We start from the raw sequence: 17,603 nt of genomic DNA on the forward strand, positions 1-17,603 counted from the left end.
GCCTATAGAAACTTTTTAAAATTGCACTTCATCTATTTCAAAATAAGTGTATTAAGCTTTGCATAATTTTAAAGTTGAGACACTTATTTTAAGACGGAGAAAGTATATAAAAATAATCACTCACATGTCGCAACGCAGGAGCAATTATTCAGTTATTATTATATAAGATTATAAATAAGATGCGGTGCGTGGGCCCACGGGCAGTCGAGTCGAGCGGAGCGGGCCTCGTCGGGGACGCGTAGCCAAGAAAAGAAAGGAAAGCTTTCTCAAAAAAAAAAAAAGGAAAGAGGCTGGTGGAAGCGCCCAGAAGAAATGCGACCCGCGCATGATCCGGGTCGAGAAATCTCCCGAACGCTCTCCCGGCTTCGGCTCCGCGCACACGGATAAATACCTATCTACTACCTGCTTCCCCTCCGCGCTGACACAAGAGGGAACCAACAGAGGAAGAAGAAAGAAGAATCAGATCGCCCGCCGCCCGCACCCACCCTTGATTTCTCCCGGCCCGGTGGCGGTTCGTCGGATCCCCACGACGCGCTCTACCGTAACTGTAAGCACCCAACCCCTGCTTCTCTCTGCACCTCCTCCCCATTTTATATAGTAGTATCTCTGAATGAATGATTGAATGAATGAATGGAGTGCTGGTACCTAGAGTATTTCCGTGTGGAACTTCGATTCAGTCAAATGTAGGTTTATTTTCTTTACAGTATGTACGTCTGAAGGAACTTTGAATGAATGAATTCGTCATGGAGGTTTTGATTTGTATTGCTTGGTTTCAGGCATGCAAATTTAACATGGATCCTGTATGTACACCATGACACTTATCTCAATTTTTCTTCAGTATTGCAGGTATCACAAGAGCAGAGTCTCTGATAAACAGGTCCAGCCATTTGCCCTACCAGTATATATATAAGAGCTAGTAAATCATGTATCCAACAAATCACTACATGGATCCATACTCCTCATACTACAGGCACCATGCTCCCTATCCATATTATCCCCCTCCTGCCTGGGAAGCCGGACGCCAGGGGATGCCTGAAGCGGACTGCTCGCCATGTCGACCACCATATGGCCCTTGGCCATACAGTGGTAGCATGAATCACTCAGGCCTTCCAGAGTCCCACAGCTGCTGCAGCCACACATACCCTCCTGGTTACTACAGTTTCAGACCCCCATTTCCCCAAGAACTTCCACCACCTTATCCATATTACCATGGTCCATTTCCACCGCATCATCCGAACCCCTACTCATCATCATACTTTGGCCCATTCCCACCTTATCCTCTTGATCAGACAACATACAATGGTTTATATGACAAGTTCAAGAGCCATTGCTGCGGGTGTCCGAACCATGTTTGCCATGGAGATGGAGGGCAGAAGAGCAACGTGAAAATCGAAGAACATGTGCCTGAAGTGAAGGATGACAGTAAGCAGAAGGATGCAGACAATTCCAGAATAATTCGGAACCCAAACTACCAGTACCCGGTGATGTGGCTACCGTCCGGTGACAAGAAGGACAAGGCTAGTAATGGAACAAGCTTTGAGTTTCCACCTCAGTTCTTCAGCAAGTGGTTTCCTCAGAGTGGAGAGAGGACAGAGGATGTGAAGCCAGCTGATGACAGTCAGAAGGCGAAACAACATCAGTGGCCAATGGTTTGGATGCCACCAGGATATGGCGTTGAGACCAAACCAGAAGCTAAAAAAGAGCTGAAGGAGACCGAGCAGAGTCCAAAGAACACGCAAGAAGATCCGCCTTCGCCGAAGATCAAGATTATTCCCTTGTCTTGGTTTGGTAATGATCATCATGATCAAAAGCCTGCTGCTAGGGATGGCTCTGGAGAACAAAATGGACGATCATCAGCGGTGAACCAGCCTGCATGCACTGAGCATCGGCATGACACGACAGCGGATGGAAATTGTAAGACCATCCCAGTTGTGCCGGAGAAACCAAGCAGTGGGAATAAACCTGCTATTTCAGTTGTGCCGGAGAAATCAAACAGTGGGGACGAACGTGCTATTTCAGTTGTGCCGGAGAAGCAGGATGTTGAGAAGAAGGTTCATACCTGCAGGACCATCCCAGTTATGGCTCAGAAAGAGAGTGATGAGAAGAAATCCTGCATGGCTGGAAACAAAGAGGAAAAGAAGGCCATTATGGTTCAGAAGGAGGGAGAAAATAAGAAAAGCAACAATGCTGAATCATCCAAGGCTAAACCTTCAAAATTACCCCCCGTATGCTTGCGAGTGGATCCATTGCCAAAGAAGAAATCAGGAAACACATCTTCAAGGTCATCCAGCCCAGCAACGAGGAAGGTATCTGAAAAAGAGGCCCAAGGCAAGAACCAGGAGACAAAGCTATCAGAACATCAGAAAGAGGGTAAGATGCCGATTAAAGAGAAATCATCTGATGAGATTGCCACAAATACAGGGCCTAGGAATGTAACAGTGCTAGATGCTTCTGTGAAGCATGCCCAAGAGGAACAAGTTTCCACAAGTGTGACTGATCAGAAGGTGCAACCTACCGTCAGTGCTGAAGCGCAAGAAAAAGTCAGTGCAAAGAGCTTGCAGGAGTGTGACAAAAACAGAAAGGAGGATGAGTATAAGATCCGAGGCGAAGCTCCAAATTTAGCCCTTGAAATCAAGTTATCAGAACCAGATGCCGCTGTTCGTATTCAGTCTGCATACAGAGGGTACCATGTACGAAGATGGCAACCCTTGGAGAAACTACGGAAGATCAAGAATGTCCATATGCAGATGCAAGATGTGGAGAAGCAGCTGCAAGCCCTTGAAGCTTCTTCAAAGCAGCCAACAGAAAAAGAGCACGTCGCTATTAATGAGACCATCATGAATTTACTCCTGAACCTTGACACCATTCAGGTATTGCATCTTTCAGCTTTATTTGATTCACTTTATTATATGCAAATAAACCCATGCTATCTACTTGATCCTTGGAACTATGTTGGTTTTAACACTTTATATACTTGTACAGGGCTTGCATCCAGTTGTGAGGGAGTCTAGGAAGTCTGTTGCTCGACAGCTAGTTTGTTTGCAGGAGAAGCTCGATTCTTTGTGCAAGAAAATGTCTGCTGAACCTAATCACCCTAAGAGTGAGGAAGAAAGTCTCATTGGAGTTCAGGAAGAACAATTGCCTTCCTCAGTTAACTCCAACGAGCCTATGCATGATGACGTTTCATCTGAAGTTGCCTTGAAGTTTAATGAAGATGGAGATTCTACTGAACAGAAACATCAAATGGAAGAATTAAGTACTGCAAATGAAGAAGCACAAGACAAAGTGAGTTGATTTGTGTTTCCGATTGTTATGTATCCTAGTATAGCAAACACTTGTGCTTTGAAGTAGCATATCTGATGTGCACCGTGATCCAATAGGGGAAAGCTGCAGCACCTACTGAATGTCAAGGAGTACGAGCGATGGATGTGATGCCTGATGCAGCTTTATCAGGAGTTATCACTGAGAAGAAGCACCAAATTGAAGAGCCAGGCATTTTGAGGGAAGAATGTACTGAAGAAGTAAGTTGTGTTCCTGTTTATGTTTTTGGTCGGCGTACAGTATTTGTTCATTGGTTTCAAGATACTTTGTTGTCCATGAAGTGGATGTTAATAGTGTTCATGTCAGCAGGAGAAAGCGGCAGAGAAGGGTGAAGAATCATCGACGCACCACATCGAGCCATTGCATTATACGCTTGCTGAGCAAAACTGCCACACTGAAAAATCAGATCAAGGTTTTTCTCCTACTACAACTGAGGATGGTACAACTGCAATGACTGCAGCATGTACGGACAGCAAAGTGGCCGTCAAGAAGGTGAGTTTTTATTTTTATTATTATTTTCTAGATGTGTTTAAAAAACAATATTAGCAACATAGAGTTTGTAATGAGAATCTCAAACATTGTGTATGATGAAAAGCAGGACGGTTTGGTTGAAGGAGGAGGTCAGGTGCAGGAATCTGCTTCCATTGGTAGCTCGCGGCCGAAACATGATGCTGCTCCTGCTGAAGATCAGTGCAACGTACCAAGTGCACCATCCCTTCATCTGGAGGATTCAGAAGTTGCAGATCCACATGGAAATGATCCACCTCTTGCAGATGAGTCGATAATAGTGAATGCAGGAGATCAACAAGCAGAGGTCATCAATGCCGACATGGAGAAAGAAGTAGAAGACGCCAAGGTTGATTCAGGCAAAGAGCTAGATGGAACTACTTTTGCCGACACTGGGAATCTGGACTATGATACGGGTGCAAATGCAGAGAACACCACGCAAGAAAATGTTGTCTTAGTAGGATCGGAAGAAGCAACAAAACAATGCGAGGTTTCTCATATGGACGATTCAGCACTCATGGAGCAGCAGAATGAATGCGGCTCTGCCATTTTAGAGAAGACTGAATCTGTACCATTTGAAGTCCAAGGCAAGCCCATGGAAACTTTTCTGAATGATGGAATTGGAGAGGGGCCTGAAGCTGCACCACTGGAAAGCAGAGTCAGGACCATGGAAAATACTCTGAATGATGCCATTGGAGAGGAGGCTGAAGATGCAGCATTGGAAAGCAGAGTTGGGACCATGGAAAACACTCTGGATGATGCAATTGGAGAGGAGCCTGAAGCCGTACCAGTGGAAAACAGAGGCAAGACCATGGAAAGTACTCTGAAGGATGCAGGATCGCTGCCGAGTAACGGCAGTGCTGAACCTGAACCTGAGCCTGCCCTGCCTGAAAGCGCAACCAACGGACCACCTCCGTGTGAGCACGACGGTGGCGCGCTGCACGGTGATAGTGCTGACTCGGAGGTGTCATCGGGGAGCCAAGGTGACCTGCAGAAGGAGCAGGATGGTGATGACGCTTCTGAGACAACCCAAGGCAATGTCATTGCCACCAAGCCGGCAGAAACTCTAGCCTGTGCAGCAGGAGTAAATTCTGCTGTGCCTGTAGCTGCACCAGAAGCAGAAATGCCGGAAGAAGGTGCTCAAGGAGCATCTCCAGAGGAAGAAGAAGCGGCAGCGCACGATAATGGTCCCAAGGGCGGCGACGACGCCAAGAACAAGGGCCTGGACGACGAGAACCAGAAGCTGAAGGAGATGCTGCAGAAGGTGCTCGCGTCCGGCAACGACCAGATGGGAGTCATCGCGGAGCTGAGCGACAAGGTCAAGTCACTGGAGAGGAAGCTCGCACGCAAGAGGAGGCCGAAGGTGAGGGTGCAGCACAGGCCAGCGAGGAACGCGACGGCCAATGACGTCCTCTGAAGAACGGCCATGGTTGATCTCTGAAGCTTCAGGCTATGTCTGTAAATTTGTAATGCTTCCATGATGGAAGTTCCATCACTACTGTCTGTAGTACTTTGTACTAGCGGGTAGTGCGCGGCGGCACGCCGCGCCACATAGAGCGATAAGCTATTTAGTTAGTTTTGTAATATTTGGTAAGTTGTCCCAAGACTTTATTTATGGCAAAGGTTCATAAAAAGAGAGTGATGAGGTCTTTTTTTCCAAGGTTTAGTAGTCCATTGTAGGAATTGAGGTGTTACATAGTTATTCATACTAAAAATGAACACATTTAGCTTATACTACCTCCGTCCTGGTTTATTGGTCCCCATTATATTTCGTGCTAAATTTTGACTATAAATTTAACTAACAAAATATTCATGCATGTCAAAAGAAATTATATAATTGAAAATAATTAAAAACTATGGTTAAATACGGATCCAACGATATAATTTTTGTTGACATGCATTAACATTTTGTTAGTCAATTTTTTGGTCAAAATTTGGCACCGAATACAATGGGGACCAATAAACCAGGACGGAGGTAATACATGCAAAGGAAGCCTACGGTACATAGTATTGGTAGCTAATAGAGCAGAAAGTTCTAAGCTTTTGTTTTTTTATAGAACTGAAACAAAGAACATGTTGTTAAGTCAAGCATGTCTACCAACCCACTCTTATCCATTCTGGTAACACAGAGGCAAAGGAGATGCGACAGAAGCACCGATCTGCTCGTGGCGGCCATGGCGGGTCTCGCGGCACGGGGCAGCTGCTCCCGGCGGCCGACGGCCCCGCGCATCCCGCCCTGAGCCCGAACTGCTCCACTTCCCCTGCTCCTACAACGGCGGCCGCGGAGGACCAGTGGTAGCCATAGTTGGTCTCGATTCGAAGCGCAGCGGCAGGGCTAGGCACGTGTAAGCCGCTCGGCATTAGCGGCCGACAGCGCGCGTCTGCGGAAGGAGGTTCTCCTCGCCGCCGTAGCCACTCGACGCAGTCCATACCTCATGGACATTGGTGAGTCCCTTGGAACATCTCCGTCGTTGTTGCCTGTTTCCTGTAAAAACAGCTGAATTTGGCTTGTCAGTTGGCTTCTAGGGATGTCCCCGTCGTGCTCGTTGATTATTCTGTACAAGAACCACGAAGTGTGTAAGCTCGCTCGAATTTGACTTGTCCTGTGTGCTCGGGAAGTTCACCCGGAGCGAGCACAGCCGGTCGGTCAGCTGGCGCCGTGGCGGGAGCTCCTGGTGCTCCTCACTGGGAACAGCACCATGTCCTCATGTGGCAGCCCGCGGAGGGCAGTTGGACCTACAGCTGAGATGCACCCCAAGCACAAGGGCCTTGGAACATCGGATGCTCCTACACTACAAGGTTTGCCTCCTCGTCACGTCTTAATGTGTTTCCTTTCATTTTCAACTGCCATCCAGCGTCCTGCAGATTGTAAATTTTTTTGTAGCAATCCTTTTGTTATGTATGTGCTCCAGTGTCTACTCATCCCTCGTTGCGAATCCAGGTAAACTTTGTGTGTTTCCATTTATACATGCCCGATCTGGAGCTTGACCGGTGCATGGCAAATTTTGATAGACATGATTAGTAGGCCATTTAATAATTAAGAGAAATATTCTAAATAACGTGGTATTTTTTTGGAAAATCATATGGAAAAATTCAGAATTTTTTGTCTGCTCAAACATGACATTTTTTAGAGAAATTTTCATTTGCGTACATGACATTTTTGTAAAGTCACATGACACATGTTTGACACGTTATCATGGCAAAATTCATAAAAGTCGCTTACTCAAACATGACATATTAGGTAGTGACCTTGCCATGACCCTAGCATGTAGACCATGTCAAATTTGTTTAACATCCCATGGCAGTCTTATTTCTTCAAATAGCATGGCAAATTTACTGTATTTACAATCAAATAAGCACAAGAAGACAAATTCAGATTGCTACAGAGATGACATGATGCTTAATGGAAAATTTATTTGAGTTGATAGACATGATGCTTATTGGAAAATTTATTTGAGTTGATGGAATCGCATCCGCTGTTAGCTTTCACATTACGCTACATATTCCAGCCAACACAGATTCTATTTGTCAACATTATGCAAAAAAAACACAGCTATCTATCCATCTAGTGACGCACAACCACTGTGTATTTAGTTTCTTTTGTTGGCCTTAAGAACTTTTAGTGACTGGGAAAGCTTCTGGTCCTTCACTCACTCACCATTTGGAATGAGAGTTCTGAACTTAGTTTTTAATATTTATTGGCCCATCTAATTTGAATAAACTGCAATTAATTTGAAGTAAAATCAGTAGAAAGTAACTGTGTATATAAAAGATAAACATGAACAATATAAACAATTGGTTTGGATCCTAACTAATGACAAAGTGATCATCTCAGCCTCAGGGTTCAAATGTGGGTATTTCTGCACCAGAACCATTTGCTGCCTAATATAGAAGACTGGGCATTGTACTACTGTAGGTATGCTCCTCTTTCTTCTCCACATACTTGATGCAGCTCCCCACTTCAGATTTGACATGCAAATAGAGGTGCTGAGCCTTCTCTTTCTCTTAATTCCTTGTCCCTCCCTATGCAAACAAGTAAACCAGTCAAAAACACAAGAAGCAAACCTGATCAAACATGGGCTCTCCAAAATATGTCTACATGCATTTTTTATTATTGAAAAAGGATAACAGGGTAGCGTACGTTGACTTGCCATGAGAGCATCTAGATATCTTTTCAGATTACTACTTGCTAGTGCAACTGGTTATACCTTTTGTTTCATTATGCTCCCAAAAGATGAAGTAAAACCTTCATGGCATTTTGGCAGAAGCACTACAGGATGCCTATCTTTATTGTTTATCTCTCCCATAGAATTAGTCCTTTGCAACAATAATGTAAATCAAGATCACTGATTCTCATGGAGAAAGTATTTGGGAGACTACAAAACTAATATTATTTTGATTCTAAAGTGAAACCAAAATAAACCTTAGCTTTAGGCCCTCTTCATTTAGCTTCTTGTCAAGGATATCATAAAATGGGAGGCAAATCAAGAGACATGCCACTGACGTAAGTGTAAAAGAACAAAAAAGGAATAAATGACAAACCAAACAGAAAGTGAAATAAACAATACTCCCTCCGTCCGAAAATACTTGTCATCAAAATGGATAAAAGGAGATGTATCTAGACGTATTTTAGTTCTAGATACATCCTTTTTTTATGACCAGTATTTTCGGACGGAGGAAGTACATAGGACGTCCACCATCATGAAGTAAACAGGAACCTTCCTGCCGGCAAGAGTAAGCTTTGTCTGGATCCAAATACGATGGAGAAATCGGAGGACCTGCAAATAACCACAATAAACAAATAAAAACAAGAAATCACAAAACAACACAAAGACCCTGAAACCAGATTTAGAGATAAATAGCAACAACAGGATCTACTATTCTAGAGCCTGGGGGTATATAAAAAAGAATCCAGGCAAATAACAAGAACAAAAAGAAGCATGCTAAATACCCACCAAACGATGAATATACAGGACGTTTCCCACGGCTGTCGTTCCTGGCGTCGCCACCACGACTCATCAGCCCTCGAACCAAAAAACACACAACATCATAAACACAATAAAAAACACTACAAAAAATCAGCAAACCAAACCCTACAAATGAAAGAACAATACTCACCAAGATTAGAACCACCCTTACCAGCCAACCTCCCATCAGAAGCACCAACGAAAGAAGAAGAGCCCAAGGACATCGAAGGAACGCGCTGAGAACCATGTGTAACAACACAAACCATAAGAGAGACCAAGCAAACAAGAAGTACACAGAAGAGAAGAACACAAAAAGGAGCTACTTATAGGCAAGCAAAGAAGGACCTAGAACACAAATGTATGCAAACGTGGAACTACAAGCATGCAAACGTGGACACATGCATGCATGCATGAGCCATGCAGCAACACACGCACACCAGCCCATACAACAGCCCATGCAGCTAATATATTTTTCTCACATGAGACAAAATCAGCCCATGCTGTCAAACCATCTTTTCACATGGGACACATGAGACAAGAGAAGCCCATGCATCTCTAGAAGAAACAGACACAACCCAAGTGATCAACCACTTCAGGAAAACCACTGTGCACACGTGTCGCTCAGTCAATAGGGGTAAAAAAAAATCCGAAAAAACTAGAAAAATCGAACCCTTACGGGCCTAGTATTTTAGTATATGCTAGTACTATGCTGCAGTGTACGTTCAGCGGTTCACATGGTCGTGAGGAACATCGTACAGTTTAAGAGGATGCTTCGTATCTGTGTGTCTTGGATACTCTGCTGTATTTCTTCCCTCTGTTTTTTAGTGGGTCTTTCCTCCTCTGCTATAGTTTTCAGTTTGCGGTCCTTTTTGGATTCATAGGTTAGAGTTAGTTTGGGTTAGATTGGACTTAACTAACTCAAAAATATCCAAACAGAAGGGTTAGTTTGGGTTAGATGCATCTAACCCATTCAAAAATTCTGACCCACTCAAGAGGTGCTTATTTGGGTTAGTTCTTCTTGGAACCATTAAAAAAACACTTTATCTCTTGCTCTCGCCGTAGCAGATCTCTCCCCACTTCCTCAAAGCTTCTCGTCCTCTCCCTTCCTCACTCGCGCGCCATTCGTGAAGGCGTCTTGTCATATCCGCGCTTCATCTAACTCTGCCATCCAAACACCTCTTTGGTTAGAGTTAGTTCAGGGTTAGTTTAAGGTTAGAATCTAACTCTAACCTCTAACTGATTTAGAGTATCCAAACAGGGCCAGCCAGTTTCTGTGGAAGCATATTTGGCCTGCCGAATCCTATTGACATAACATCAATGTTCTTTTAGAAGGTTCTGGTGCAGCGGGAAATTGGTGCTACCAGTGCACAGGTTCCCGTTGCACATTAAAAAATGTTCAAAAAAATTCGCAAAAAAAAATAGTGCATCGATAAACCATCAATGTATGTTCTACAAAAATTCAAATCAAAATTTGAAACATTGGTCAAGATACAAAAACAACAAATTTGACACTAAATACTACTACGTAATACAAGCTCGGCTTTAGTTTTGTCCTGTTGGCACATTGATGTCAAATTTGAATTTTTGTGACAACATATGTCAATGCATTAAGTTTTTTTGGATCTTTTCGAACATTTTTGAATGTGCAACAGGTCTGATGCACCAGTAGCACCAATTTTCCCGGCGCACCAAATACACCCCCCCTGTGCACCTCTCTAGGCCGGCCCATGTGGGGCGCGAGGTGCCCCTGTTTTTTTTAGTTTTAGAAAAAGGTTCTGATTTTCAGAAAATATTGAACAGATTTAGAAAAATGTTCACTGAATTCGAAAATATTTCTTGATTCAAAAAATGTTCACCAAATTCAAAAACAGTTTTTCATTCAAAAAATGTTTGCGATTTCAAACGACTAAACCTTTCCTGAACTTAAATGATCATTTATTTATTTTGATTAACAATATTTAATGAGTATTTTCTAATAATGTTGAACATTTTTTTGTATTTGATGAACTAAATTTCAATTCGATGAACATTTTTTTACCTTGATGAACAAAATTTGTATTCAAGAACATTTTTTGAAAAAAAAAATGGATGAATAAATTTTGAATTTGATGAACAAAAAGTTGCAATTTTATGAACAAATGGAAGAGCCAGGCATTTTGAGGGAAGGATGTACTGAAGAAGTAAGTTGTATTTCTGTTTATGTTGTTGGTTGGCGTATAGTATTTGCTCATTGGTTAATAAGATAATCTCTTAGTTCAGGGATTGGATGTTAACATTGTTAATGTGAGGAGGAGGAAGCCGCAGCGAAGAGTGAAGGATTATCAAGGCACTACCTGGATGGCTCGGCGTTGAAACAATGCAGTGAAGGATTTGCTGATCAAAACTGCGGCACTGAAGAATCAGATCAAGGGGTTTCTGGTAAGGTTGATTCAACACTTGTGGATCAGCAAAATGAACTTCCTGTGGAGGACCCAGCAGGTGGCTCTGCCATTGCAGAGGAGACTGAAGCTGTGCCACTAGAAGTCGAAGGCAAGCCCATGGAAAATTCTCTGAATGATGCACTTGGAGAGGTGCCTGAAGCCGTACCAGTGGAAACCGAAGGCACCGCCATGGAAAATACTCTGAATGATGCAATTGGTGAGGAGCCCGAAGCCGTACCACTGGAAACGAGAGGCAAGACCATGGAAGATACACTGAACGATTCAGGATCGGTGAGTAACACTAGCCCTGAACCTGCCCTGCCTGGAGGTACAGGGGACGGACTAGCCGGTGATAATCCTGACTCCAAGTTGCCCTTGAAGAGCCAAGGTGACCTTCAAACGGAGGAACATGACGATGGAGGTAAACTGGGTGCTTCTGAAGCAACAGAGGGCAATGACACCATGCCTGCAGAGACTGTATCATGTGCAACAGGGGCAAATTCTGCAGTACCTGTGCCAGAAGCGGGCAAGCCGGAAGACGGTTCTGAAGGAGCACCTCCAGAGGAAGAATCAGCAGAAGCTACGGCCCCTGCGACGCACGATAACTGTCCGAAGGGCGACGACGACGACAAGAACAAGGAGGGACTGAGCGACGAGGACCAGAAGCTGAAGGAGATGCTGCAGAAGCTCCTCGTGTCCGGCAACGACCAGATGGGGATCATCGCGGAGCTGAGCGACAAGGTGAAGTCGCTGGAGAGGAAGCTCGCGGTGCACAAGAGGAGGAGGCCCAAGGTGAGGGTGCAGCACAGGGCAGTCAGGGACACGACGGCCAACAACGTCCACTGAAGAATGACCATGATTCATGTCTCGAGTTCCAGGTTACGTCTATGTATGTATGTATGCATGTATGTATGTATGTATGCATGTATGTATGTATGTATGTATGTATGTATGTAAAGGAAAAAGATGAACAATTGTTTTCCAAAGCCAAACATTGGTTTAAATTATCTGCCCATTTCTGAAAAATAAGAAAAGTCTTGAAAAGAAACGAAGAAAACCAAAAAAGGAAAAAGGAAAAAAAAAGACTGAATCTGAACATGCATTATGTTCGGGTTTACATTCTTTTGTATTCTCTTTTACATTCTTTTCGTTTTGTCTAAAAAATGTTCTTCCTGTTTATTGTTTTATGTTTTAATTTTTATACTTTTAGATATTCTAAACAAATTGGATATTACAAAAAACATATTACATAACACATTAGATAAAAATACTTACATGTATATAGAAAAATGTTCCTCATGTATACGAAATATTTATATTAAAATATATAATTTGTGTAAAAAAAAGTTTATCACACATTTAAAATCAAGAATTTTAGAAAATGTTAAACAAGTACTTGAAACATGGTAATCAAGCATTTGCAAAATGCTAAATGTGCATATATAAAATGTGGACCATGTATTAAAAAAATGTTAATCTTGTATTTGAAAATTGTTAATCAAACATTTAAAAAATATGAAATATGTATGGAAAAAATATTAGACATGTATTCAGAAAATTTGAATCTTGTATCAACACAAATAATTTTATCAACACAATGTAATATCAACAATGTATTCAGAAAATTTGAATCTTCAGTTTTTATTTTCCTTATATCAACAATAATTTCATAAGGAAAATAAAAACTGAAGAAAACAATTGCACAAGAATGAGAACAGAGAAAGCCGATAAAGAAACAAAGAAAAACAAGGAAAACCAAAGAAAATGAATAAAGTAATAAAAAATAAAAAAGCAGTGAAAATCAAGAAAAAAGAAAATAAAGAAAATATGTGAAAACTGTGAAAGAAATGAGGAAAAATAGTGAAACAAAGAAAAATGAAAAAACAAAGAAAAGCAAAAAAAAAGTGAAAGCAAGAATGAAACAGATAAAAACGAAGAAAGAAAAGGAAACCCATTGAAACCCGTGAAAACCGAGCCCGGGCACCTTTTTGGGTTAGGTACGTCCGTATCCAGACAAATCTAAAAAAACTAGTTTTAGACAGAGGTAATACATGATATTTATTCAAATATGTTTCTTGGTAAATAAAAAAATTGAAGTGCTTTAGTTTAAACTGTGACCAGGCTTCGGAAATTCGCTAGCTCCGCCGCTGCATACATTGCCATGCATTATACACACATAAACAATGGTTGGCACTCACTATGCCGCTGTCCATGTGGCATTACTCATCCTCTCCTACAAAGGGTAGCAGCATATCTCCACGTGTGACGTCCGGCCTCTACATCCTTCTCTGTCACTTCGTCATCGACGAGCCTTTTTCACCTCCGGTGATGTGTCGCGACTCACCTCCTTGATCGGCACAACCTTTATTCATGGCAATCATTGCTTGATCGTGCAAAAGAGAGTAGAAGTATGAGGGGAGATGTATGGACCAGGTACAAGGAATACCTCGAGAAGGGCAACCTACATGCCTAGCTCGCCGAGATTAGTTCTTGAAGTTTTGAACATTTCCTTGTGTGGGCACAATGATTACTGACATGCGGTGGTCAGGTGGGCATCATGGTCACCGTTCGCGAGGGTGGGAAGAATGATAAACGGTGATACGGTCAGGCGTTGTGTCGAATTAGAGTACGTGGATTTGTTAGGAGTCTTAACACATGCTTATTGGAATAGAGTCATGACATTTTTTTGTGTCATTGCAACGCACGTTAATGTTTGGTAGTGAGAACCAATAGCTGAAGGAGATGTTGCAGAGGCTCCTCGTCTCCAGCAACGACTAGATGGGGGGTCACTGCGGACATGAGCGGGATGGTTTTTATTGGGCTTCTTCCGTTTTCTTTGCTTCTTTGTTGATTTTCATCGGTTTTCTTTTTCTTCACACATGACAATATTTCCAATACACATTCAACAGTTTTCATATACATCGGAAACATATTTTATATACACGTTTAATATTTTGAAAATATATGATTAACATTTTTTGAAAACTAATATTTTTATATCTAATTTTTTCATATACATTGTACACTTTTGGTATATATCTAATACATATTTTTTTTCAAATACAAGATTAGCACTTTTTGAATACATGGTCAACATTTTTCAATACACGGTGAATATTTTATTAACAGCAATAAACATTTTCACACATAATGTACATTTTTTATATATACATCAGGAGCATCTTCTTATAAACATGATTAACCTTTTTTAAATAAGTAGATAATCAACTTTTTTAAATATTTGTTTCATGTCTACTTTTTTAATGTACGTTGTATGTTTCCATATACACCAGGAACATTAGTGTATACACGTTAAATATTGGTTTAACATGATTAAATATAATTTTGATATACATTGTATTCTTTTGTTTTTTTTGTATACATGACAAACATATTTTCTATACACATTAATGTTTTCTAATGCTTGACTAAAATTTTCAAATACTTGTTGAACATTTTTTCAAATGCTTGATTAATATTTTTAAAATAGATGATCAACTTTTTTCAGACACATTGTATATATTTTTTGTATACATGAGAAACATCTACTCTATACACATTTAGCATTTTTCGAATCCTTGATTTACTATTTTGGATATATAATATAATTTTAATATATAGAATATTTGAAAGTACAAACATAAAATAAAAATAACTAAAAATGTTAAAAAAAACAAGGCAGTGGCCTGTGGCCTCCCATGCGCTGGGCCGGTCCATTTACGGAGGTAGCTAACGTGAGTGTACCCTACGTCTTGCTACTAGCGGGACATAGCTGTGCCTTACACCTACAGGACTAGCCAACAACAAATGATTTCAGTATCGCAATTTTGTTAAACATTGATAAGTTAAGCTTGGCTGTTTTTCCTAAAAGAATAGTAAAAAAATTCTAAACGGGAAAAAACTATAGGACTAATGTATTTTTCGGCTGTTTTTTTTAATTTTTGACGGTTTCTAAGCACTTTCTAAATTTTTTAAAATGTTTGCAAATTCATAAAAAAGGTTAATCAATTTAAAAATGTTCAGGAGTTTTAAAACAAGCATTCCCTAATTTGAAAAAAAGATCCAAAATTTCAAAAAATAATTCATGGATTTGAAGATTGTCCTTTTTTAAACATGAATTTTGAAAATGCTTATGAATTTCAAAGATTTTCATGTATTTAAATTAGATCAACACCAGATGAGGTGTTGTGGTGGGGGTGTTCTGGGGTGTAGTCTCGGTACATTATGTATGTCTTTTATTTGCGTAGGAGGTGTGTTTTTTCTTCGGTCGACTGGTTCGGGATTTCAGAAACATGTTAATCGCGTCGTCTATATAGGGGCGTGCCGTGATCCAAATGAGCATTTCAGTCATGTTCGCATACTCCTGGGGATCTTTTCGTCTCGAGTCTAAGACAGTTACTAGTCCCTGCTCAAGCTTAATCTCTAGGAGAATATAGTGGAACCTGCACACGCATGCATAACTCATCAATTACATTAATATAACCTAGACTAATAAGGGAAACCGAATATGCACAAGATAGTAACACTCACTTGAAGTTATAAGGAAAGAGTATTATATCTTTGTTTTCATTTATTACGAACGATCGTAGCAAGTTGGCCTTGGTCTCTCTGGCCTTAAATTCAATCGTATATGCATCTATGAGATTTGTGTTAATGAATCCAATATCACCGATTTGTCTTTTCTTCAATTCGGCGATCTTCAATCTGTATAATATAGTGAGGATAATTATATATACATGCAATGAAAGAGCTGACCTATATATAGAGACTTAATGATAGAAGTAGTACTTACAGACAGTAGCAAGTGACCGTTAATTTATAATGGGCCTTTTGATTAAAAAACTGGAAGAACTCTTCAATGGAACATTAAACAGATCAAATCCAACGAGGTCATGCTCGTCTTTAACTCTCAGCGTCAAAATATTCACCCCCCAGACTCTCTGCAGATTTTCACGTACCAATCATGAAATCTTCGCATCATCGTTGTTAGAGATCTTTCATCTTTGATGAGAGGCTTCCCGTAATGGTATCTGTGTTCGTCCACCTCCAAGAAATCATAATCTACATTGTCGGGCAGGTAATCTCCAAGATTGGTATAACCGGGCACCATCCTCGGATCATTAGCGACGATATCGCTAGACACCTTGAGCGGGGGGCACGATTGGTTCGCTTGTTCGCCGAGCTGGGCAATTTTTTTCCCAGCTCGTCGTTCTTTTAACCTTTGATCATTGATAGTACTTCCCGACCGCTCTGCTTCGATAAATGACCTTTAATAATGCGCTCATAGTTGCCTTTTGGCGGAGACTTTGGTGGTTTCTTCAGGGCAGCCAGAGTGCGCTTCGCTTTCACCGGATCTATCTTCTCCTCCAGAGGTGGATGTTTCTTTGCTTTCACCACTTCAAAGAAGTCCCTCACTTCTGCTTGCACGATCTTCGTGGTTTCCTCCACGATCCTCTCATATGGTAACTTCTCTAGAGGCTTGAGAGATTGACCGAATTTGTATTGTCTCCCGCCTCTGGCTGTACTGCTAGACGTCGGCCGAGCAGACGGAACGGCTGCGGCTGTCTTCTTTTGTTGCTTACGAGGCAGAGTAGAAGGACTACGACGTGCCGGAGCAGCCGGAGCGGCGGCGGGTCTCTTCCGCCCTTGCTGGTGAGGCGGACCAGGAGGAGGCTGTTGGCCGTTCGGGCGCGCCGGCGTAGGTGAAGAAGGAGGCAGAGTGCCACCACATGCCGAAGAAGGAGGCTGAGTGCCCTGATAGTTAGAGGCATCTGACAGGTAAACAGACCACGTGTTCAGATTCGTCTCATCGTTCTGAGCAACTTTTATGTAGAAAACTTTTTCATCCGAGCTACGGATTATTTTCTATGATTTTTCAAAGTTTTAAACACTATTCTAGAATTATTATTAAATCTAAAATGGGGTTATTGCATCAGCATGATGTCATTATGACGTCAGCACTCAACCCTGACGTGTGGGGCCGTTCAGTGCCCAGACAGCGTTGACTGGGTCAAAGTTGACCAGTCAACAGGGTCAATGGGGCCCATCTGTCAGTGCCACATATTTTAAAGGGGGGGTTAAATTAAGGTAACTAGGGGTGGGGCCCCACTGTCATGGAGTCATCTGACTAACTAATTAGCTAATTAGTTAGTTAGGGAAAATTAATTAAGTTAATTAACTGAACCACTAATTAATTAATTAAATATTTTAGTATTTATTTTATTTTTATTAACACATTTTTTAACAGAACAGGGGGTTGTGGGCCCTGGTTGCCAGTGGCCCAGGAGGCCACCGAAGCAGGCGTTCAACGGGCGCGGGCAGGGGCACCCGACGGGTCAGAGCAGAGAGCTCCGCCGGCCGGGCTCCGGCGGCCAGGCGCGGGTGGGGG

The 17,603-nt window shown here is 41.8% G+C and overlaps 2 protein-coding genes across 5 annotated transcripts; both read left to right on the forward strand.

Annotated features, from left to right (window-relative positions):
- Positions 1–394: 394 nt before the first annotated feature.
- LOC119304355 (BAG family molecular chaperone regulator 6-like) lies at positions 395–5,498 on the forward strand. Of its 3 annotated transcripts, none has more exons than XM_037581537.1 (6): positions 395–547; positions 839–2,870; positions 2,983–3,285; positions 3,381–3,521; positions 3,628–3,813; positions 3,917–5,498. In XM_037581537.1, the coding sequence occupies exons 2-6, from the start codon at positions 924–926 to the stop codon at positions 5,243–5,245; spliced, it is 3,906 nt and encodes a 1,301-aa protein (XP_037437434.1). In that variant the 5' UTR covers positions 395–547; positions 839–923; the 3' UTR covers positions 5,246–5,498. The 3 variants fall into 3 exon arrangements, with proteins under 3 accessions (XP_037437434.1, XP_037437435.1, XP_037437436.1); XM_037581538.1 differs by having other exon boundaries at positions 396–547; positions 3,920–5,497; XM_037581539.1 differs by having other exon boundaries at positions 396–547; positions 3,631–3,813; positions 3,917–5,497.
- A 5,310-nt stretch (positions 5,499–10,808) lies between these two features.
- LOC119298562 lies at positions 10,809–12,194 on the forward strand. Of its 2 annotated transcripts, none has more exons than XM_037575919.1 (2): positions 10,809–10,975; positions 11,050–12,194. In XM_037575919.1, the coding sequence occupies exon 2, from the start codon at positions 11,333–11,335 to the stop codon at positions 12,059–12,061; it is 729 nt and encodes a 242-aa protein (XP_037431816.1). In that variant the 5' UTR covers positions 10,809–10,975; positions 11,050–11,332; the 3' UTR covers positions 12,062–12,194. The 2 variants fall into 2 exon arrangements, with proteins under 2 accessions (XP_037431816.1, XP_037431815.1); XM_037575918.1 differs by having other exon boundaries at positions 11,055–12,194.
- Positions 12,195–17,603: the final 5,409 nt, after the last annotated feature.

Source organism: Triticum dicoccoides, chromosome 5A (genome assembly GCF_002162155.2).
Source record: "Triticum dicoccoides isolate Atlit2015 ecotype Zavitan chromosome 5A, WEW_v2.0, whole genome shotgun sequence".
Lineage (NCBI taxonomy): Eukaryota > Viridiplantae > Streptophyta > Magnoliopsida > Poales > Poaceae > Triticum > Triticum dicoccoides.